We start from the raw sequence: 14,410 nt of genomic DNA, 5'->3' as shown, positions 1-14,410 counted from the left end.
TTGGTTAAATTTGAAAGAACAAACAAGGCTCAGATGTCAGAGAAAATGCCCATTTATTGAGAAACAGCTCTGCATATTTATAGAGCCAGGGGTTGTTTGGCAGTTATGACAGAATGGTTTGACAGTTGGCATGGAGTGCTTTCTGATTGGTGGGTAAGGATCATGTGAGTCAGCAGGGCTGGTCTGATTGGTGGGTAAGGATCATGTGAGCCAGCAGGGATAGTCTGATTGGTGGGTAAGGATCATGTGAGCTAGCAGGGCTCACCATTGGAAGGCTCTTCTGCGAAGGATGGGGAAGTTAGTCTTTGGAGCCTGGGCTACTCCCAACACTGAATACATTCAAGAACATGGGATAAACTCTTTCGGCATCCTGGTAAATTGCTGAGTGTATTATTCTTTGTCAAAACAAGTGAATTAAATCATTTTGGTTAAATTTGTTTTTATTTTTATTTTTTCCATTTTCTTTTCTTAAACATTTTATTCATGTTGTAGAGGGATTTCTTATTTGTTTACTTTTTCCTAATTGTTAAGAAGAGTGGTTGAGGAGTACTGAATCCATCACTACTTCAATGACACAGGTAAAATTACAGATTCACATTTCCAGGTACCAAGAGTTCCCTCTAAATGCACAATCACATAAGCCTTCCTTTGTATTTCTTTCTACTGAACGAAATACAATGCCCATTGGTATCTCTGAAGCATAATCACAATTTAGGTCTATATTTCTCCAAGTAAAGCAACTGTTTGGAATTTAATGCTCCCCTTCTTTTTTGTCTTATAAACTGAATTGCATCTTCACACTTCATTCCATATTCAATCAAAGCAAGTGCAACCAGCACAGGTGTCCTTCCCAATCCTGCAACACAACGCACTGCAACACAGCAACCTGGCTCTTCACAGAATTTGGTTTTTAACAGGTTCAGCCAATCATCTACTATCTGATTAGGGGGTTGAGCTCCATCATCAAATGGCCAATCTAGAATGTAGATTTCTTCTTTTTCTACTGGAGATTTATCATATGTAGCATCCCAAACTCAAACCAAAGTTGTCACTCCATACTTCTTAAGTTCCTCTGTGAACATGTTGAGAGTTGCATTGGTAGGATTGTGAGTTATCAGAAAACGCATGTTCTCATAGGAGATCTCCACAGGGGCTGGACGGTTCATTATGGCAAATACAAAGTGTGAGTGTGCGTGTGTGAGTATGGTGGGGAAAATTGAAAAAACAAATAAATCTTGAAATGTTCCACAGCAGAAAACATTTTAAAAAGACCACTAAAATGCCTATTATCAATCAATATTTTCTCCATTCAACTTGTGTATTTTTTATGAAGCTTTCCTCTTCAAGATAAGCAGAAGTATTTAGAATACACACCAATCCAAATTTAACTTGGGCCTCAAGGTCTGCAGATGGATTCTTTCAGAGTCCAAAAAAATCCAACTACATACAAAACACAAGCAGCCTTTACTACATTTAGGCACAAGTGAGACACATTAAAAGTGTAGGTCCTTTTCCACTTTTGCTTACTTAATGCTTAATTTGCTGGAGTCATTAAAAAATATGCTTGCTATTAAAAAAAAAAAGTCAAGTATTTCTGAGGTCAGCCTCGGTGTCCAGAGTCTTAAAGGCAATGTTAATTATGGCACAACGCTGTGCTGAGCCTGGCAGAAGTCTGCCCTCACGCTCAGAATCGTCATAAATGTGCAAGGTATATTCCAATGAAAAACGCTGGTGAGTTGGGGACTGGGCACTGAAGTCTGGCGGCGGCGCAAGCGTGGAGGTGCCTCTCTCCTCAGTCACCTCAGTGGCGGCGGCAGAGGCTGCGACTACAGTCCACCAGCCTGGGCGCACAATACCCAGCCAGGCCTGGCAGCAGCAGCAACGTGTGTCCAAGAGTCAATCTTGCTGCCGCTGCTGTGGCGCTGCTGCGGCTGCTGCTGCCTCTCCTGATGCCGCCGCTGCCGCCGCTTTGAGAATCAGGACAGAAGCTCCCCCTGACACCCAGATTCGGGGGATCAAGCCCCTGGAGGGGGTGTTCCCTCGACCCTGGGTGTGGTGGGAACTCCCCCCGACAACCAGGTTCGAGGGATATCACCCCTGGAGGGGGGAGTCCCCTCGACCATGGATGTTGCTGGGAGCTCCCCCTGACACCCAGGTTTGAGGGGTCTCGCCTATGGAGTGGGGAGTCCCCTCGACCCTGGGTGTTGGTGGGAGCTGCACACGACCCCCTGGTTTGAGGGGTCTCGCCCCAGAAGGGGGGAGTCCCTTCGTCCCTGTGTGTTGGTGGGAGCTCCCTCTGACACCCAGATTCGTGGGGTTTCGCCCCGGGAGGGGGTACACTCCTCCATCCTGGGGACGATGGTATACGAGCTCTCCAGATACCCAGGTTCGAGGGGTTTTCTCACTGGATGGGGAAGTCCCCTGGTTGCCGAATGCGGTGGGAGCTCCCCCACACCCAGGTTCAAGGAGTCTCTCCCCTGGACGGGAGACTCCATCGAGCCTGGGTGTCGGTGGGAGGTCCCCTGACACCCAGGTTCAAGGGGTCTCGCCCCTGGATGGGGGACAACTCTCAATCCTGGGGACGAAGGTATATGAACTCCCCTGACACCAAAGTTTGAGAGGTCTCCCCCTTGAGGGTGGAGTCCCCTCGACCCTTGGGGTGATGGTATACACGCAACCCCTGACACACATTTCAAGGGTTCTCTCGCCTGAAGGGGGGAGTCCCTTCGACGCAGTGTGCTATGGGAGCTCCCTCAAACACCCAGGTTTGAGGCATCTTCCCCCTGAGGGGGAACTCCCCTAGATAATGGGGGCAGTGGGAGCTCCTCCCGACACCCAGGTTCCCCTCAACACTTGGCCTGATGGTATGCAAGCTCCCCCTGACACCCAGGTTCGAGGTGTCTCACCCCTGGATAGGGTAGTTCCCTGGAGCCTGGGGGCGGTGGGAGCTCCTTCCGACACCCAGGTTCAAGGAGTCTCCACCCTCGATGAGGGAGTCCCCTCAACAATATGGGCAATGGGAGTTCGCCTGACACTCAGGTTCGAGGTGTCTCCCCTCTGGAGGGGGGAGTCTCCTCGACTCTGTGGTTGTGGGAGCTCTCCAGATGCCCAGGTTCCAGGGGTCTTTCTTCTGGAGAGGAGAGTTTTTTCAACCCTGGGGGAGGTAGAGGCTTCCTTGACACACATGTTCAAGGGGAAGAGTTTTATCAACCCTGGGGGTGGTGGGAGCTCCTCTTGACATCCAGGTTCGAGGGGTCTCCTCCCTGGAGGGGGAAGTCACCTTGACCCTGGGGGTGGTGGGAGCTCTGGCCTACACCCAGGTTCGAGGGGTCTAGCCCCTGGAGAGTGCAGTGGGAGCTCAAGCCGACTACCAGGTTCACGGGGTATTGCCCCTGGAGGGGGGAGTCCCCTTGACCCTGGGTGTCCAGTGGGAGCTCCCATGAACAACGAGGTTCGAGGGGTCCTGTCCCTGGAGGGGGGAGTCCACTTGAACCTGGGTGTGGTGGGATCTCCCCCCAACACCCATGTTCGAGGGGTCTTGCACTTGGAGGAGGGACTTCCTTCGACCCTGGGGGCGATGGTATATGAGCTCCCCCCAACACCCAGGTTCGAGGAGTCTCCCCCCTGGTGTGGGGATTCCACTGGAAACTGGGGGCAATGGTATAGGAGCTCCCTCCTACACCCAGATTAGATGGGTCTCCCCTCTGGATGGGGGAGTCCCCTCAACCCTGGGAGCGGTGGAAGCTCCCCCCAACATCCAGGTTCAAGGGGTCTCCTCCTGGAGTGGGGAATCCCCTAGACCCTGGGGGCAGTTGGAATTCCTCCCGACACACAGGTTCCAGGGGTCTCGCCCCTGGAGAGGGGAGTCCCCTAGACCCTGGGTGCGGTGGGAGGTCCCCCTGACACGCAGGTTCTAGTGGTCCCCCCCACCCCTGGAAGGGGTAGTCTCCTCGACCCTTGGGGCGGTTGGAGCTCTCTGGCACACCCAGGTTTAAGGGATCTCTCCCCTGGAGGGGGGACTCCCCTCCACCCTGGGGCGATGGTATACAAGCTCTATCTGACACGAATTTCCAGAGTTCTCCCCCCTGAAGGGGGAGTCCCCTCCACCCTGTGGGCAGTGGGAGCCCTCTCTGACACCCAGTTTCGAGGGGTGTCCCCCCTGGAGGGGGAACTCCCCTTGACACTGGGGGTGATTGTATACGAGCTCCCCCCAACACCCAGGTTCTAGGGAGAGTCTCCTCGACCCAGGGGGCTGTGAAGGCTTCCCCAGACACCCAGGTTCGAGGAGTCTCGCCCCTGTATGGGGGAGTCCCTTCAACCCTGGGTGCCTTGGGAGCCCCCGCCAAGACCCATGTTCAAGGAGTCTCGCTCCTGGAGCGGGGGAGTCCCCTCGACCCTTGGTATCGGTAGAAGCTCCCCCCGATACCCATGTTTGAGGGGTCTTGCCTTTGGATGGGTGACTCTACTCAACCCTGGGGGCAATGGTATACAAGCTTCCTCCAACACCCAGGTTCGAGGGGTCTCACTCAGGAGGGAGGAGTCCCCTTGAACCTGGTGGTGGTTGGAATTCCCCACAACAACCATGTTCCAGGGATCTTGCCCCTGGAGGGGGCACTACCCTCGACCCTGGGGCCGATGGTATATGAGCTCCCCTCAACAACCATGTTTGAGGGTTCTGCCCCTGGAGGGGGAGTCCCCTTGACCCTGGGAGTGGTGGGAGCTCCCCCCAACACTCAGATTCGAGGGGAATTCCCGCTGGAGGGGAACTGCCCTCCACCCTAGGGGCAATGGAATATGAGCTCCACCCAACACCCAGGTTCGAGGGGTTTCTCCCCTGAAGGGGGGAGTCCCCTTGACCCTGGAAGTGGTGGGAGCTCCCCGTGAAACCCAGGTTTGAGAGGTCACCCCTCTGGAGAGGGGACTCCCCTTGAACCTGGGGGCATTGGTATATGAACTCCCCTTGACACCCAGGTATGTCGTGGGGTCTCCCCACTGAAGGGGGGAGTCCCCTCCACCCAGGGGGCGGTGTGAGGTCCCCCCAACACCCAAATTCGAGGAGTCTGTCCCCTGGAGGGGGGAATCCACTTGACACTGGGGGTGATGGTGTACGATCTCCCCCTGACATCCATGTTCGAGGGGTCTCCCCCCTGGAGGGGGGAGTTGCCTTGATCCCAGGGGCAATGGGGGCTCCCCATGACATCCATGTTCGAGGGGTCACTGCCCTGGAGGGGGGACTCCCCTCGACCCCGGGGTCGATGGTATACGAGCTTCCCCCGACACCCATGTTGGAGATGTCGCCTCCCTGGATGGGGGATTCCCCTTGACCCAGCTGACGATGGGAGCTCCCCTGACTCCCAGGTTCCAGTGGTCTCTCCCCTGGAGGTGGGAATCCCCTGGACCCTGGGGGCAATGATATATGAGCTCCCCCTGACACCCAGGTTCAAGGGGTCTTTCCTCTGGAGGGGGGAATCTCCTTGACCTTGGAGGCGGTTGGAGCTACCCTGAAAACCCAGATTTGAGGAGAATCCCCCCTGGATGGGGGAGTCCTTTCCACCCTAGGGGTGGTAGGAGCTCCCCCCTACATCCAGGTTGGAGGGATCTCCCCCCTGGAAGGCGGACTTTCCTCGACCCTGAGGCGAAGGTATATGAGCTCCTCCCGACACCCAGGTTTGAGGGGTCTTCCCCCCTGGAGGGGAAGTCCCCTTGACACTGGGGACAATGGTATACGAACTCTTCCCCACACACAGGTTTGAAGGGTCACCCCCATGGAGGGGGATTCCCCTCGAACCTGGGTGAATGGAGAGCTGCCCCCGACATTCAGGTTTGAGGGACCTCCCCCTGGAGGAGGTATTCCCCTTGATCTGGTGGTGGTGGGAGCTCCCCTGAACCCAAGTTAGAGGGAACATTGCCCCTGGAGGGTGGAGTCCCTTCCAACTCCCGTGGGGCAGTGTCTGGAGTGCCCCCTGACACCCGGGTTAGAGGGTACCTACCACCTGGAGGACAGACTCCCCTCCACCCAGGTGCGGAGGAGTCCCGGGCATCCCAACACCCCTGTTAGAGGGGACGCCCTCCCAGAAGGGGGAGTCCCACCTACCCTGGGTTCGGTGGTGAACAGGGCACCACCAACACCTGGGTAAGAGGAGACCTCCTCCCTGGAGGGGGGAGTCACCCTACCTGGATTCGTTGGTGTAAGGGGTGCCCCCCGACACTGGGTCAGAGGGGACCACCCCCCTGGAGGGTGGAGTCCGTTCCACCCCGAGTGCGGCAGTGTCTGGAGCACCCCCTGACACGCGTATTAGAGCAGTCCTTTGCTCTGGTGGGCGGATTCTCCTGCACCCCAGGTGCAGCGGTGTCGGGGTGTCCCTGACACCCGGGTTAGAGGGCTCCTACTCCCTGGAGTGCAGAGTCCCCTCCACCCCGGGTTTCGGTGGTGTTCGGGGCACCCCCTGACAAATGGGTTAAAAGGGACCTCCCTCCTGGAGGGTGGAATCCCCTCCCCTTGGTGGTCAGTGGTGTCCAGAGCACCCCCTGACACCCAGGGCAGAGGGGACCTCACCCCTGGAGGGTGGAGTCCTCTCCCTTCCGGGTGTGGAGGTGTCCAGGGTGCCCCCAACACGACACCTGGGTTAGAGGGGATCTTCTCCATGGAGGGCAGAGTCCTCTCCACCCCGGGTTCACAGTGTCCAGGGCACCTCCAACACCCGGGTTATAGGGCATCTCCTTCTGGATGGCGGAGTCACCTCCACCTGGGGTGCGGTGGTGTCCTGGGCACACCCCGACACCTGTGTTAGAGGGACCACCCCCTTGAAAGCGGAGTACCCTCCACTCCGAGTGTGGCGGTGTCCAGAGTGCCCAATGACTCCTGGTTCAGAGGGGACCTCCCGCCTGGATCGGGGAGTCCCCCTTACTCCTGGTGTGATGGTGTCCGCAGCCACGTTGGACACCCGAGGACAGATGACCTCCTCCCTGGAGGGGGGAGTCCTCCTTACTCTGAGTGCAGTGGTGTACAGTGTGCCCCCAGACACCAGGGTCAAAGGGGACCTCTCCCCTGGAGTAGGGGGTCCGCTCCCCCAAGTGCGCCCCCTGACACCCCAGTTAGAGGGGACCCCCCATGTGCAGTGGTGTCCAGGCACCTCCAACACCCGGGTTATTGGGACCTCCCCATTGGAGGGTGGAGTCCCCCGCCGGTGCGTTGGTGTCTGGAGCTCCCACCCACACCCGGGTTAGAGGGTGTAGTCTACATTCCGCAGGTGCGGTGGTGTCTGAGCGCCCCCCCCCCCCCCCCCCCCCCCGACACCTGGGTTAGAGGGGAACTCCCTCCTGGAGGGTGAAGTGCCCTCCCCCTTGGTGTCCGGAGAGCCCCCACACCTGGGCTAGCAGGGACCTCTCCCCTGTAGGGTGGATTACCCTACGCCCAGTGGTCAGGCAGTGTCTGGAGCGCCCCCAAACACGCAGGTTACAGGGCACCTCCCCCCTTTGGGCGGAATCCCCTCCCCCCGTGCAGCAGTTTCCTGGGCACGCCCAACACCTGGGTTAGAGGGGACCTCACCCCTGGAGGGGGCAGTCTCACCTACCCTGGGAGCTTCCCCCAACACCAAGGTTCAAGGATTCTCGCCCCTGGTAGGGGGAGTCTTCTAGACTCTGGGTTTCCGTGGGAGCTCTACCTGACACCCAGGTTCGAGGGGTCTCTCCCCTGGAGGGAGAGACCCCTCGAACCTGGGTGTTGGGGGAAGCTTCCCATGACCCCCTGGTTTGAGAGTTCTCGCCCCTGTAGGGGGGAGTCCCCTAGACCATGGGGACGATGGGAGCTCCCTCTGACACCCAGGTTCAAGGGGTCTTGCCCCTGGAGGGGGGAGTCCCCTCGACCCTTGGTGTCATTGGGAGCTCCCCTCGAAACCCCAGGTTTGATGGGGCTTGCCCCTGGAAGGGGGACTCTCCTCAACCCTGGGGCAGATGGTATAGATCTCCCCCAACACCCAGGATCAAGGGGTCTCCCCACTGAATGGGGGACTCACCTCGACTGTGGGTATGATCGTATAGGAGCTCTCCCGACACCCAGGTTTGAGTAGTCTCCCCCCGGAGGAGATACTCATCTCAACCCTGGGAATGGTGGGAGCTTCCCCTGACACCCAGGTTGGAGGGTTCACTGCCCTAGAGGGGGAACTCCCTTCGACCCGGGGGGCAACGGTATATGAGCTCCTACCAACACCCATTTTTGAGGTGTCTTTCCCCTGGAGTGGGGACTCCACTTGAGACTGGGGGTGATGGTATAGGAGCTCCCTCTGACAGCCAGATTTGAGTGGTCTCCCTCCTGAAAGGGGGACTCCCCTGGACCCAGGGGGTGGTGGGAGCTTCCCCCAACAACCCAGGTTCGAGGGGTCTCCCCCTGGAGTGGAGACTCCTGTCCAGGAGGCAGTGGGAGCTCCTCCCAACACCCAGGTTTGAGGGGTCAGTCCCCTGGAGGGGTGAATCCCCTCAACCCTAGGGGTGATGGTATGCGAGCTCCTCCCTACACCCAGGTTTGTGGGGTCTCCTCCCTGGATGGGGGAGTTTCCTTGATTCTAAGGGAGGTGGGATCTCCCACCAAAACCCAGGTTTGAGGGGTCTTGCCCCTGGAGGAGGGAGAACCCTAGAAACTGGGTTCAATGAGAGCTCCAACCCACACCCAGGTTTGAGGGGTTTCACCACTGGAGGTGGGAGTTCCCTCAACCCAGGGTGTCAGAAGAATCTCCCCCCGACACCCATGTTCAAGGGGTGTCACCCCTGGAGGGGGCACTCGCCTTGACCCTGGGGGTGATGGTATTTGAGCTCCCGCCTACACCCAGATTCAAGGAGTCTCCTCCATGGAGGGGGGACTCCACTGGACACTGGGGGCAATGGTATAGGAGCTCCCTCCAATGCTGAGATTCGAGGCATCTCCCCCTGGAGTGGGCAGTTGCCTCGACCCTCAGGGCGGTGAGAGCTCCCCCTGACACCTAGATTTGAGGGATCTCCCCCTGGAGGGGGGACTCTTGACCCTGGGGATGGTTAGAGATTTTCCTGAAACCTAGCTTCCAGGAGTCTTGCCCCTGGAGAAGGGAGTCCCCTTGACCCTGGGTGCAGTGGGAGCTCCCTCCAGCACATCATTCGAGGGTTCTCCCCCCAGGAGAGGGGACTCAAAATGACCCTGGGGACGGTGGTATACGAGCTCTCCTCGACAACCAGGTTCGAGTTGTCTCCACACTGGAAGGAGGACTCCCTTCGAATCTGGGGCTGATGATATATGAGCTCCCCTTACACTATGTTTGAGGGGTCTCCCCCTGGAGGGGGGAGTCCCCCCAACCCTGGGGGCTTTGGGAGCTCTCCCAACACCTAGGTTCAAGGGGTCTCCCACCTGGATTGGGGAGTCTTCTGAACCCTGGGGTCAGTTAGAGCTCCCTGGGACACCTGTCTGGAGGGTGGAGTACCCTCCACCCTGGGTGCAGTGGCAGCTCCCCCAGGACCCAGGTTAGAAGGGTGTCTCCCCTCCCAAAGTGGGAGTTCCTTCCACCCTGGGTGCAGTGGCAGCTCCCCCTAGACCCAGGTTAGAGGTGTCTTCCCCCTGTAGGGCAGAGTCTGCTCCATCCTGGGTGCCATGGGGGCTCCCCATATTACCCAGATTAGAGGGGTCTCCTCACGGGAGGGGTTGGTGGGGGCTCCACCAGACTCCCATTTTAGAGAGGTCTCATCCTGGGAGGAGACTGTCCCCTCCACCCTGGTGGGGGCTTACCCCGACACCCAGGTTAGAGGGGTCTCCCCCCTGGAGGGGAGAGTTCCCTCCACCCTAGGTGCAGTGGGGGCTCCCCCCGACAACCAGGTGAGAGGGGTCCCCCTCCTGGAGGGGCGAGTCCCCTCGAACCTGAGTGCGATGGTACATGAGCTAACCCTAATGCCCAGGTTAGAGGGGTCTCCCCACTGGAGGAGGGTGTCCCCTTGACCCTGGTGCGGTGGGAGCTCCCCCTGACTCCCAGGTTCATAGGGTTTCCTCCCTGTAGGGTCGAGTCCCCAGACCCTGGGTGCGATGGTATATGAGCTCCCCCTGACCCCCAGGTTAGAGGGTTCTCCCCCCTATAGGGGGGAATGCACTCCACATTGGGTGCAGTGGGGGCACCCCAAACACCTAGGTTTGAGAGGGCTCTCTCCTCCTGGAGATGGGAATCCCTTCCACCCTAGGTGTGTTTAGCCCACGGCCAGCACAGACTTCATAAATGAAGGTTCAGTACATGAGAAATCTCTAGGGAGTTTTGAATTAAAGAGACAGACTCTAATTACCTTTAACCAGCTCCAGGACAGCTTCTCCTACATCCAGCCTCAAGCTACCTATTAGGGTAATGAGGTTTACTGAAGAGGCCAGCGAGAGAGAGAGAGAGAGAGAGAGAGAGAGAGAGAGAGAGAGAGAGAGAGAACACGCCAGAGAGTGGACTTTTATTGGGGAACAAAAATTCTGGGGAAAATCCCATCCAATGAAGATTTAGGGGGGCAGTGTTGTTCCAAGGTCAGTGGCCATGATTCGGTCTTTGGGTAGTGGCCAGACATGCCTCCACATAGACAAGCCCTCGGACCTGAGAAAGGTGGGGAAAGCTCTGGACACAAGATGTGTCTAAGTGCCTCTCACCCAGCCCGGGAGGTAACACAAATCATGTGTGAGTTTGGCCTCCCACATATTCCCTCCTTATTCTTTTAAAAAGCAGGCGATGATTTACTCTCGAGTCTCTGCACTCTCGCTCTGAAGACTCGCCATCCTATAATTATAACACACACAAAAAAGAATTAGCAGCAAAGAGAACAATGCAATAATGTACCAGGCCAAGTGTTTAAAAATGTTTCCAGGGTTGAATCCATTTAATTCTTTTAATATTTGATTAGCTAAAGAAGAAGGATCCGAAAAAATCAGCTCTATTATTTTGAATATCTTGGATATGATGATGGAGTTCCAAAAGATCCAAGCTATTATTATTATTTTGCCAAATACACATCAAATGGTTTTTAACCTTCTCCCAATCTCAGAGAGAAGCATTGTACTTGGTAGCTGTAACACAATCATATTTATAACTCGCATGGCTTTAAGCCTTTCTTTAAACTTCAAAACTGAAAGTTCATTATCTATATTTATAACAGTTGCCTCTAAGGCATTTAACTTAGTCTCAATCCTGTCATCAATATTTACTTCATTGTGCAGAGCCTTGGAAGTATTTTGAGCTAAAATATTAAGAAATTTTGCATGTTGAATATTTTGAGATAAAGTCACCGAAATTGTGACTATGGATTCAATGAAAAAAACTAAGGCTATAACTACCACAATTATAATTCCAATGTCATGTTTAGGTCTCGCTAGCTGGGTATGGATTTGTTGTAAAACTTGAAAACCAGCATCAGGGTACCATGGCTCTGAAATATTGGCTGGCAATAAAACAAAAGAGGGCTGATGAATTACCAGCACTCCTTTTCCTCTATTATATCTAGTAATACAATTGGTTAGGTTACATTTGTTACATGTTACAACATATCTGTCATCTATCCATTTAACTTTTACATTTCCAATGATTAAAATGTAAGAAGATTGGACACAGGCTCATAAGCCATAGTAAGAATCTTCCTTACAGCTCTTGCCAACAAATTTCAGTAAAGGCTTGTGTGTAAAATTTAAAAATTCTGGGGCAGCAATTAAGTGCCAAACATCCTTTTGAATACCACCTTTACTGTAGGTCAAAATATTGCTAACAATCCTGCAGGTGTCATAGCAGAACTTTTTTGTAATTGTCTTTTATCATTTTTTGGAGACCAGTCTAATATATACCCACTATCTTTAGACACTTTATGTTGCACTGAAAAGGTATTTACACAATCTATCCATCTAGGAAAGGTGCCAATTTCTATTGTAGAAATATTAGGACAATGAGGTATTTGTGGAGGATTTGCAGAAATGACTGGTTTGCTATGGGAAAGTCCCATTTTGATCACTGATCTAGTATGAGGTTTTAAGTCTCCATAAATAATATGATTAATTAGTCTAGGTCTCCCATTCACTGTCTTTTCCTCAAATGATACTCTGAGACAGCCAGCATGTTTATCGTGGTACCAACACGTAGCCAGAATAATTGAATCTAGTCACATGATTGGGAGTAATATGAGTGTCTGTAAATCCTCCCATCATGAATGAGTCATTAGTAAACACTGGAATAGATTCTCCAGTCCACACAGCTGGGTGTACCAGGTGTGGATCTGGGAAATATTTCCAGTGTCTGCTTGACTCCCTTTTACCTGACAGCCCAGCAGGGCAATCACTATAGCTACCATCATAAATGGGGTCTTATTTCTCTATAGGAGTCGAATCATTTGTGAAGTGTGTGTTGTCAGCTTTTCCACATCTTCCCATGAGATCAGCTTTTCAGCTGGGTCTTTCTGGGTCATCTTCATTCTTCTTTGATATCTTTTCCTTTTGAAAATTAGGACAATGAGGTATTATCTGGGTTGATTTTCAGTCGCTTGAATCTCAGCTCTATCTCCTCCATGTCTGATTACGCATTCAGGTACCCAGATATGACGGAAAGCACCTTTGGGAAAAATACAAGAATGACCTCTGCTCCACATAATCACTGGATCTGAGCCTTTCCGACCAGTCTGTATGTCTTTCCACAAAACGGCCTAAAGGGCCTGTTGCTGTGGAAGACATGTCTCTCAGCTGCAGTGTGACCTTCTGCGTCACAATTTTAAAATTTTAAAACAAACAAGGCGTGATTGAGATTATTCTGGGGGAATCATAAATCTATCCCCCTTTTTATTTTTTGTAATTGCAGGTTAATAGATAAATGAGCTCATTCTACAATGGCTTGACCTTGGGGGTTATAAGGAATTCCTGTTTTATGGTCAGTTCGAAACTCTTGGCAAAATTGTTGAAAAGAAGAGCTTACATAAGCTGGTGCATTATCTGTTTTAATCTGTAAAGGGCATCCTAACACAGCAAAGGCTGCTAGGCAATGAGAAATTACATGTTGAGTATTTTCTTTTGTATGTGCTGTGGCAAAAAATCAATGTGGAATGTGTATCAACTATTACATGCACATAACATTGCTTACCAAATTGAGGTATATGAGTTACATCCATTTGCCATAATTGATTTGGTCTTAATCCATGGGGATTTACCCCTGATGGCAGAGATGGAGTATGTATAACACGCTTGGGAAAGTGACTTATAATTTGACGAGCTTGTTCTCTGGTAATACTAAAATTTTTTACATAAACTAGAAGCATTGTAATGATGGAAAGAGTGTGAAGCTTGTGCACAATCATATGGAGACATTTGTTGACAATTTATCAATTTTATCATTACCTGAAGTTAAAGGTCCTGGAAGATTAGTATGAGCTCTTATATGACCTATGAAACATGGGTATTTTTGCATTTGCACCACCTTTTGTAGATTATGAAATAATTTAAATAGCTCTTGTGATGAGGTGTATCCAATAACTGAAGTTTCAATATGTTTGCTAACTCTGACTTCATATAAGCTGTCAGAATAAATATTAATTTACTCATTTGTAAAGTAATATATGCATAAATGAGAGCTTGTAGCTCTGCTCTTTGGGCAGAAGTGTATGAGGTTTGTATTCCCTCTGTGTGAACATGGATATACAACTCTGCTTTACCTGAGCTTGAGCCACCATTAGGGCTCCATCTATGGGCTGGGAACGTACAATCTTTGGAAAAATAAGTGGTGTTATTGTTGCAAATTGAATAACTTTATCATGAGGGTAATGACTTTCTATCTGACCAGGAAAATCAGAAAAAGCTCTTTGCCATAGCTAGAGGCTTGAACAAGCCAATTATTTTGTTAAACAGAAAATGGAATAATTATAATATCAGGTTCAGAACCAACTAGTTGTAAAACTCTCGTTCTACCTTTTATTATTATTTGAGCAATAGAGTCATGAAAAGGAGTGTGGGCTAAATGAATCCACTCAATAACTCCCAATCTTTGCCATATACCTCCTGTGGGGGCATGAGCAGTTGGAAATGTTAATAAATATATCAGCTCTTAAGAATTAATTCTAGTAAGTTGTGCATTTTTAATTGCAATTTCAACCTTTTTTAAAGCCTCTATTGTCAGTTGACAAGGAGAAGTTGGAGAAGGATCTCCTTGTAATATCTGGAATAAAGGACTTAAATCAGAAGTAGTTAGTTTTAAGGATGGCCTCAGCCAATTGATATATACTAATAGTTTTTTGAAAATCATTAAGGGTATGGAACTCCTTAACTTTTTTCTGTAGATTTTTGAGGGCATAATGTACATCATTGAATTATCTGACCCAAATATTGAAAGGGAGGCATCTTTTGTTTCTTTTGAGGAGCAATTCACAAATCCATTGCTGTAAGTGAAGCGTCTAACTTAGTAAA

The 14,410-nt window shown here is 52.1% G+C and overlaps 1 protein-coding gene across 1 annotated transcript; it reads right to left on the bottom strand.

Annotated features, from left to right (window-relative positions):
- Window positions 1-704: 704 nt before the first annotated feature.
- Window positions 705-1,194, bottom strand: LOC114104796 (protein tyrosine phosphatase type IVA 2-like). The gene is made up of 2 exons (XM_027951006.2): window positions 1,072-1,194; window positions 705-978 (listed from the first exon to the last, which is right to left on the bottom strand). Exons 1-2 carry the CDS (start codon window positions 1,164-1,166, stop codon window positions 705-707), a joined length of 369 nt encoding a protein of 122 aa, XP_027806807.2. The 5' UTR covers window positions 1,167-1,194.
- Window positions 1,195-14,410: the final 13,216 nt, after the last annotated feature.

Source organism: Marmota flaviventris, chromosome 3 (genome assembly GCF_047511675.1).
Source record: "Marmota flaviventris isolate mMarFla1 chromosome 3, mMarFla1.hap1, whole genome shotgun sequence".
Taxonomy (NCBI): Eukaryota; Metazoa; Chordata; class Mammalia; order Rodentia; family Sciuridae; genus Marmota; species Marmota flaviventris.
The sequence above is the reverse complement of the archived record's forward strand: the minus strand, read 5'-3'. Positions and strand labels throughout refer to the sequence as shown.

Bases quoted from the DNA above. Each gene is read 5' to 3' on its own strand.
- LOC114104796 (XM_027951006.2), bottom strand. From the start codon at position 1,166: ATGAACCGTCCAGCCCCTGTGGAGATCTCCTATGAGAACATGCGTTTT. The intron at 979-1,071 runs GGAACTTAAGAA...AATCTACATTCT, and splicing joins ACTCTCAACATGTTCACAGA to AGATTGGCCATTTGATGATG.